Source organism: Mobula birostris, chromosome 9 (genome assembly GCF_030028105.1).
Source record: "Mobula birostris isolate sMobBir1 chromosome 9, sMobBir1.hap1, whole genome shotgun sequence".
In the NCBI taxonomy this organism is placed as follows: Eukaryota; Metazoa; Chordata; class Chondrichthyes; order Myliobatiformes; family Myliobatidae; genus Mobula; species Mobula birostris.
The window spans coordinates 103,458,029-103,467,703 of record NC_092378.1 but is presented as its reverse complement, the minus strand read 5'-3'; the positions used below and the strand labels follow the sequence as shown (position 1 = coordinate 103,467,703).

General features: G+C 43.5%; 1 protein-coding gene across 11 annotated transcripts in view; it reads right to left on the bottom strand.

Annotated features, from left to right (window-relative positions):
• Window positions 1-9,675, bottom strand: part of kdm8 (lysine (K)-specific demethylase 8) — a 119,147-nt gene that overhangs the window by 50,303 nt on the left and 59,169 nt on the right. For 7 of the 11 annotated variants that reach the window (XM_072268486.1, XM_072268496.1, XM_072268497.1 and 4 more), the window contains one exon: window positions 5,328-5,977. The exons of the other annotated variants lie outside the window; for them this stretch is intronic. In XM_072268486.1, the coding sequence (XP_072124587.1) occupies window positions 5,813-5,977 (165 nt within the window). In that variant the 3' untranslated portion in view covers window positions 5,328-5,812. Of the gene's footprint in view, window positions 1-5,327; window positions 5,978-9,675 lie in introns of those variants that run through there. 11 annotated transcript variants of the gene reach the window in all.

Here is a 9,675-nt window from a genome sequence, read left to right as displayed (position 1 = left end):
CTGTTATGATAGTAAGCAAATTGCAGTGAGTCCAGGTCTTTGCTCATGCATTAATTCCAGCCATGACTAACCTCTCAAAACACTTCATCCCAAGCAGCACACACAAAATGCTGGGGGAACAGCAGGTCAGGTGGCGTCTATGGAAAGGAAGGGGGAATATGCCAGAATAACAAGGTGAGAGAGGGGAAGGAATACAAGCTAGAAGGTGATAGGTGAAGACAGGTGGGTGGGGGAATGGGAAAAGTAAGAAGCTGTGAGGCGATAGGTGGAAAAGGTAAAGGCTGGAGAAGAAGGAATCTGGTACGAAAGTGGACCATGGAGAGGTGGGGAGGGGGCAGAATGGGGAAATGAAGAAGATGGAAGGGCGAAGGTAAAGGAAAATTGGCGATCTAGAACAAATATACCAGCAATAGTCATTGAAGCAGCTCACCCTGTTCTTCTTGGACACTGGTATGATTGATGCTGGTGGCAGTGAGAAGTTGAAGATGTCCTTGAACACTCCAGTTAGTTAGCACAGGTTTTCAGTGCCCTGCTAGGTATACAACTGGGGCCTAACAGCTTGGGATTGTTCACCCTCTTGAAAGTTATTGACATTGGTCTCCAGGACAGATCAGAGGGTCGCCAGATGCTAAGGGGATTCACACAGGTGCAGTGTTATTTCTCCTTTCAAAGTGTGTATAGAAGGCATTGAACTCATCAGGGAGTGAAGACTCACTGCTGTTAACCTTTGCCTTATAGGAAGTAATGGCATGCAAACCCTGCCCCAGCTGTTGTAGATCCGATTGTCTCTAATTTCATATGATACTGTCTTTTTTGCCCCATTGATTTCCATAGAAACACAGAAATCTACAGTACTTTACAATCACTTCAGCCCACGATATTGTGCGACCATGTAACCTACTCCAGCAGCTGCCTAGAATTTCCCTACCACATAACCCTCTATTTTTCTAAGCTCCATGTACCTATCTAAGAGTCTCTTAAAAACCCCTATTTAATCTGCTTCTACCACCTTCGCTGGCAGTGCATTCCATGCACCCACCGCCCTGTGTGGAAAAACCTCTGCCATCCCCCTTGTACCCACAGGTCATACCTGAATGTCTTCTATGGTTCTGGATTGCCAGTGTTGAACACTCAGATCTAGCCCTCAACAGACTGCTGTTATCCAGGCCTTCTGGTTGGGCACGTGAACCCGCAGTCATTATTGCATATATAAGATCAGTCTATTGAAGAGTGAATCCACAGAAAGCATCTGGCCCTGATGGTGTCCCTGGCCATGTCTGTAGATCCTGTGCAGATCAGCTGGCGGGAGTGTTTGCAGAAATTTATAACCTCTCCCTGCTTCAGTCTTAAGTTCCCACCAACTTTAAGAAGACCACTATCACCTTGGTGCCAAAGAAAAACAAGTAATGTGCTGTAATGACTCCTGTCCAGTATCTCTGACATCCACCATCATGAAGTGCTTTGAGAGGCCGTCATGACAAGCATTAACTCTCAGACAACCTGAACATTGCAACTTGCCAGATGCCATCTCCCTGGCCTTACTCTCACCTCGTGGAGCAGGCCCTTCTGGCCCAATCAGCTGCATGGCGCAGCAACCTACCCATCTAACCCTCATTGAATCGCAGGACAATTTACATCTTCCGGTTTAGGATGGCACTAAAGGCAGTCCCTGGGTTACGAACGTCTGACTTAACGGACAACTCCTACTTACGAGCGGACTGTCATAAAGCCTATTAAAAATTTGAGTTAAATACAATGGTTCGTAATAACGAACGCATGCACTACTTTGTGACGCTCATGAAAACATTGTGCGGGTTTAGCGGTTCATCGGCTCGAGGAAGGAGAACGCTGTCCAACATTTTAAGTCGGATCACGTTGCCGTTAACACTGTGTTGAGTGTGTAACTGTGTATTTGGCTTAAATTTTTCTCTTATTTACCCTTGTAACCATGTCTCCAAAGCGTAAATCCGATGCAAGTGCTGGTGATGCATCAAAAAAAGGGAAAATGATCATGACTGAAAATAAAGTGGAAATAATAAAGCAATTGGAAAGAGGTGAAACGTCATTGGAAAAGCGTTAGGCTACAGTCGGTCAACGATCGGAACAATTTTAAAGGATAAAGTGATGATAGCATTTGAGGAAGAAGACTGGGACCTAAAAACTCCAGGACCGAAAAAGTTTTTGACAAAAGAGTTAGCTGAAGCCTTTTGTCTCATTGAAGCAGGGATGGTAAAGTTAGAGGAGCAAGATCCTAATACAGAGAGGTTCACCAAAGTTTACCGTACAGTTACTGAGGGCCTCAGCTGCTACAAGGCCATTTATGATGAGAAAAAGAAAAGCTCTGCATAGAAAGGTAAAATATATACTCTATACTGAGACAAACATTTGACCAACTGACGCTAAATAAGAACCGTATGTACCTGTTCTGACTTACCTACAAATTCAACTTAAAGACAGACTTAGGAACGGATCTCATTCGTAACCTGGGGACTGCCTGTACTTCCAACTTGCTGGTGGCCAATGGAGCAAAAAAAACCAACTATATACTTTGTTATTCACACTTTTTCTGACAAACGATCGCTGCAAATGGTGGCCTGTGGCTGCCCTTTCGGAGTTGAATGGAATCGCCTATACGATCTGGTGTTCCTGTGGTATGACCGGAGTCTCGCTGGGGCAGAACAATTGCAGCATGTCCAGGCTGGAGTTGTTGGAGCTGACTTGGAGGCAATTCAATGAGGCGGAGCCGAGGCAAGGCAAGGAAAGATCAGAGATTTGTACAATTGAAGAGCTGAGCTGAATTGGGAAGGTCGGGTACTGACCTTATTGAGGTGACGGAGCCTGAGCCCGAGGGTGAGGAACGACCTGAAGTTTGAACGATTTAAGCATCGGGCGGGATCAAAATGGTTGGGGTGCTGGGGTCAAAGGCAAGAGACAGGGCCAGTTCGGCTCGCTGCTCCGCAGGGTTTGCTCGACTCTGTGCTGGACTGAGGCCTTCTGAATCGGCTGCAATGATGCCTGGCTTTGTGAACTTCAGATCTGAATGCTGTTTGCTTGCTTTATTGTTTGCACGATTTATTTTTAATGGGTTCTATTGGGGTTCTTTGTTTCATGGCTGCCTGTAGGGAGACAAATCTCAAAGTTGTATAAAGTTGATAATAAATATACTTTGAACTTTGGATGACAAATTAACCTATTAACTAGTATATCTTCAGAATGTGGGTGGAAACCAGAGCACCTGGAGGAAACCCACGCACTCACAAGAATGACATACAAACTTCTTATAGACGGCGTTAGAATAGAGCTGTAATACTGTTGCGTGAACTGCTATGCTACCGTGGTGCCCTCTGGAGCACCTGGACAGTAATGACACCTACGTCAGACTATTGTTTTACTGACTACAGCTCCACCTTCAATACTATAATTCCAAGCAAATTTATCAGTAAACTCCTAGACTTGGGAGTCAACGCCTTCCTTTGAGACTGGATCCTTGACTTCCTGACCAACAGACCATAATCTGTAAGGATAGGCAGCAACACTTTCACCATGATTATGCTCAACACTGCATATCCTGGAACCCCTACTCTACTGCCTGTACACTCATGACTGCGTGACCAGATTCTTCTCGAACTCCAGCTACAAGTAATGATGCCAGTGCAGTGGGCCGTATCTCAAATAATGGCAAGTTGGAATGCAGGAAGGAGATAGAGCCTAGTGACATAGTGTCATGACAACAACCTTTCACTTAAGGTCAGAAGAGCTGGTTATTGATTTTACGAAGGGGACAGGATACATGCTCTTGCTTACATCAGTGGTGCTGAGATTGAGGGGATTGACAGCTTGAAGTTCCTACATGTCAGCATCACCAACAGCCTGCCCTGGTCCAACCACGTTGATGCCATGGCAAAGAAAACTCAATAGTGTCTCTACATCCTCAGGAAGCTGAAGGACTTTGGCATTCCCTATTGACTCTAATTTTTATTGATGCACCATGGAAGAGAATCCATCCCAGTGCATCATGGCCTGGTATGCAACTGCTCTGCCCGTGACTGCAAGAAACTGTAGAGGGTTGTGACACAGCTCAGCAGATCACTGCAACCAGCCTTCCGACCATGGACTCCGTCTAAAGCTCTCACTGCATCAGTAAAGCAGCGAGAATAATCAAAGACCCTATCCACCCTGGACATTCTCTCTTCTCCCTCCTCCTATCGGGCAGAAGATACAAAAGCATGAAAGTATGTACCACCGGGCTCTAGGACAGCTTCTATCCTGCTGTTGGAAGACTATATTGAACAATCCCCTAGTACAGTAAGATGGACTCCTGACCTCAGTCTACCTCGATATAACATTGCACCTTTTAGTCTACTTGCACTGTACTTTCTCTGTAACTATAACACTTTATTCTGCAGTGATTGTTTTACTTCAAACTATTTCAATGCACTGTTGTGAAGAATTGATCTATACGAACAGTATGCAAGAGAAGTTTTTCCACTGTATCTCACTGCCAGTGACCAATTTAGCAAATTCAATTTAAAAATGAAGGATGAGTGTTAGCAGAGTATTCAACCGTGAAGTTACTCCTCCTATACAGCTCCATTTCCATCTTCACACAGTATTCTTAAACACCAGCACTATTATTCTGCAGTTTTCACAGCGATACAATAAAACCAATTCAGCACCAACCTCATTACCATCTTCATGGTTTTCCTCTCCCAAACATAAATCAACTCATGTCTGAATGCAAAGCAAAGGTTTGCTGAGTGAATGCCTTGAAAGTTTGAAAATATTCCAAACCATTTCACATGTCAACATTATACAGCAGCTCTCTCTGTTGTACTGAGAGAGAAGCAGCATCACCAGTCTCCCGCTGTGAGCTGATGCATCACTGAATCTGCTGTCAGAGGAGGGGACTTCACTCCTCAATCACTGAGGGAGGGAATCTTCTGCACCCAGATGAGCAGGGCAATTAGAGGATTCATCCGCCAAACAATCTAGGCACAGATATTCCCAACTGGTCGCAATAACCCAAACAATTCCAGTGTAGTACCTCCAATGAGAGACCTAGCATAGGACACACTGGCATATGATGCTGGTGCAAGTGAAGGGGATAAACTGGGCAGCAATTCGTTCTGAACCACACCGAGTGGGAAGATTTAGCCTTAGAAAAAAACTATTTCTCCTCACTCAGTGGGAATATTATTTTCCTTTACTCTTTCATGAAAAAGGTTTTTCTGCATTCTGAACAGATCTGTCAAGTTATCTAGAGAAATGTTACTTACAGCTTTATCCCCATAGATACACAGTAACAAAATACCAATATGATTGAATACTTTAACTGAATACTTAGCCTTTAATTTTGATTGATCTAATGAAAGATGTTTTGCATTAAACCCACTGATGCAGTTTAAAAGCCTTCAAAGCCTCTTGGGTTTTTCCGTGTCTTGGTAAGATGCCTTGTCCACTCAGGTCCAGCAGCTGCCTGGAGGTGGGCTCTATGTAAATGGTTGTTAGAAATCTGCACCCAGTGGTGCTGAGATGCTCCTGATGATGAAATGTAGTATAATCTAGAAGCTGCCAGCAGCTGCACTGAGAAAATTGTTTGATTACTGGTACAGTAATGATCAAACTTCTGTACAAAGCCTGCCTTCCCTCACTGATCTTGCACCTTTTTGCAGTTTTCTTCAGTGTCCGTCTCTCCCAATCTCTCGCTCAGTTTCTTTTTATGTCAGGCCAATTGCTGATGCATTCACATTCAGCTTCAGAATTCACACATCATTTCCCCACTCCTCGAAATTCCACATTCCAGGAGCGACAATCAGGACCACCAAAAACTGACAGAGAAGCTGACATCCAGAGACCTTACGTAGTGCCAGTAGCTGACTGGGATAAAAAGCACATCTCCAGGGCTCAGGATGCATTCCTGGAACTCTGCTGACTCAAACTCCGGAAAATTCACCAAATCTGGTTGGTCTACATCCACCTGCAAATGACAGAAATACTGGTAACCTGGAACTGGGATCAATTAGCTTGATCCTAGCATAAGAATGTACTGTAATGGATTACATTACAATATAGAGTGCCTTGTCAGAGTATTCAGCCCCCAACCCTTTGTTCACATAAATGAATACTACCATCAGGGATTTTGATCAATTTAACCGAGAATTTTTACCTGTCAATCACATGCTCCTTTTTCACAGTGGTGTCCAAAAAACAGGGAAAATTGTAAAGCATAAAAAACTAAAAATTCAAAAACTGAAATGAAAGCACTTCAAAAGTATTTATCCGTCTTTGTTCAGTACTTAGTTCAACCACTTTGTGCAGCTATTACAGCCTTTTTGGATAAGTCTCTGTTAGCTTTGTACAATGTGATGGAGCAAGATTTGTCCATTTCCCCTTGCAAAATTGCACAGGCTCTGCCAGGTTAGTGGCAGTGGACAGCAATCTTGAGATCTGGCCAGAGATGATTAATTGGGTTAAGGTCAGGACTCTGACTGGGCCACTCAAGGACATCAATTTTCTACATTTGAAGCCACTCCATGGTTGCTCTGTCAGTGTGCTCTGGGTTGTTGTCCTGCTGAAAGATGAATTCCCTTCTCAGTTTGAGCTTTCTAGCAGAGGGCAGTAGGTTTTTATCCAGGATTTCTCTGTGTTTAGCAGGTGTCATCTTCCCATCAATCCTGGTCAGATTTCCAGTCCCTGCTGCTGAAAAGCATCCCCATGGCATGATGCTACCTCCACCATACTTTACAGTAGGTACGGTGTTACCTGGCCGATGTGCAGTCTTAGATTTAAACCATATGTACCACTTAGTGTTGAGGCAAAAAAGTTCTACTTTAGTCTCATCCAACCACAGGACATTCTTACACATCTTTACAGTATCTTCTAAGTGACGCTTTGCAAAGTCTTTATGGGGGATATTCTTTTATTTAGCCAGGACTCCTTACCACTATTCCATAAATACCTTTTATGTGCAAGGCCTTAGGAGATTGTGGACTTCATCTCCAGTTGCAGCTACTGACATCCGCAGCTCACTCAGTGACTGCTAGCATCTCTTACAAATGCCATTCTTCTCTAGTGACTAAGTTTAGAGGGACAGCCTGAGCTAGGCAGTCTGGCTGTGGTTTCATGTTATTTTCACTGTTTCACAATGGGTTGCATTGAGCTCCGACCTATGTTCACTGCCTTTGAGATGGTCTTGTACCATTCCCCAGATTGTGCTTCTCTATTATCATTCCCTGACTTGCCTTGAATGCTTTTTTGTCTTCATTTTGGTTTGGTTTATTGAAAATCTACCACACCGTTGGACCTTACAGAGAGAAGGGTATTTATTCTTATGAATTCATTGGAAACAGGTGATCCGCCAATATTCTGCATCAACAAATTGGCTGAGTTGATAAGGTAATATACAGTATTACACCTGAAGAAAATTAGCATAGTAGTTACAGTGGGAAAGAATACTTTTTCAGCCTCACAATTCTGTTTTTTAAATTTTTATTAAATTATTGGAATTTTTCTTTTGATTTAACATGAATGCAAAATGTTTTGTAGTTTAGGTCAAAATTTCTCCTTCAATATATTTTAAATTTAGAAAATGAGATGGTTAAATGTGAAAATAGTTATGAGGGGTTGAATATTTTTCCAAGGCACTGTGAACATAAGAAACAGAAGTACAGACAAGCCAATTGGCTTCCTCATGCCTGCTCCACCGTTTAATATGATCATGGCTATTAGTTCAAATCCACCTTTCTGCACTACCCCCATTACCCCTTAATTCCTTAATACCTAAATATCTATCAATCCCTGTCTTGAATACACTTGGTAATTGAGACTCCACAACCCTCTAAAGTAGAGAATGCCAAAGAGTCATCAGAGTGCAGAAACTTATCATTTCACTCCTGAAAAGAATAATAGGATTGAGCACAGTCAAATTTATCAATGGGAAATCACATCTGATTAACACATCGTTGTCCACAACCTCCGCCAACTCCAAAGAGATCCTACTACCAAACGCACATTACCTCTCCTCCTCTCTCTGCTTTCCACAGGAATCGCTCCCTCTGTGATCCCCTCGTCTATTTGTGCCTTCCAGCACTTAGCCCTGCAAGCAGCCAAAGTGCCACACCTGCTCATACAACTTCTCCCTCACCTCCATCCAGGGCTCCAAAACAGTCTCTCCAGGTGAGGCGAATCTGCTGGGGTCGCCTATTGTGTTTGGTACTCCCGATGTGGCCTCCTCTACAATGGTGAGACCTATGGTAAATTGGGGGACTGCTTCATCAAGCATCTTCACTCCATCCACCAAAAGCAAACTTCCCAGTGGCCAGACATTTGAATTCGGATTCCCATTCCTGTTCCTACATTGTGGCACAATGAGGCCACCCTCAGGGTGGAGGAGAAACACCTTATATTCTATCTGGGTATCCTCTAACCTGATGGCATGAATATCGATTTTTCCTTCTGGTAAAATAACGTTTTCCCCCCTCCTCCCCTCTTCTTCTATTCCTCACTCTGCCCTCTCACCTCTTTGCATCTGCCTATTACTTCCTCCAGGTGCCCTCCTCCTTCCTTTTCTCCTATGGTCCACTCTCCTCTCCTATCAGATTCCTTCCTCTCTAGCCCTTTCCCTCTCCTACCCACCTGGTTTCACCTATTACCTAGTAGCTAGCCTCCTTCCCTTCCCCCCACCTTTTTATTCTGTCGTTCTTCCCCCTTCCTTTCCAGTCCTGATGAAGGGTCTCAGCCCAAAGCTTCGACTGTTCATTTTCATAGATGCTGCCTGACAGCTGAATTCCTCCAGCATTTTAAGTGTGTTGCTCTGGATTTCCAGCATCTGTAGATTTTTTTTGTGCTTATGACTAATTCATTGCAATTTTTGAGTATTTGGCAAGTAGAATAGATGAGGAACCAGTGGAAGTGGTGTATGTATATTTTCAGAGGCTTTTAATAAGATGACATAGAGGAGGTTAACCAACAAGGCAGGGAGCACATAGGATTCAGAGTAATACATTAGCATGTATACAGATATAGTTAGCATTAAGAAAGCAAACAGTGCCAAAAATGGCTCTTTCTTAGGTTGGCAGGCTGATATTAGTCATATACTGCAGGGATCAGTGCTTGGGTCCTGATTAGGCACAATCTATAGCTACAATTAAGCCAAGGAGACCAACTTTTCCATATTTCTGATACAAAATTAGGTGGGATTGTAAATAGGGTGCAGAACATATAGAAGCCTTAAGGGATCATGTACAAGTGAATGGGTAAGAACAAAGGAGATGAAACATAATGTAGAAAAAATTGAGGAATTCCCTTTCAAGGTAGGGAAAGTGGCAAGGGTGATATCATCAGCTTTAATGAAGGGCTGGATAAATGATTGGTTGGACAGTGGCTGATATGAGACCTGTGGTTTTTTTATATATTCGAAACAAGACCCAGGGCCCCATATGCCTTGGCAGACGAATTCAGGATATATTGGAGACCTTCAGGCTACGTCCACACGAGACCGGATAAATCCGTAACCGAAGCTGTTTCTCTTCGTTTTGACCCTCCGTCCACACTGAAATGGCGTTTTCCTCCCCTGAAAACGGAGCTTTTCTGAAACGCTAATAAAGTTCTTACAGGACTCATCAAGGAGGATGCACGAACGATATTTTCTCTGGCTGAGCCTAGTACTGGGGTTAC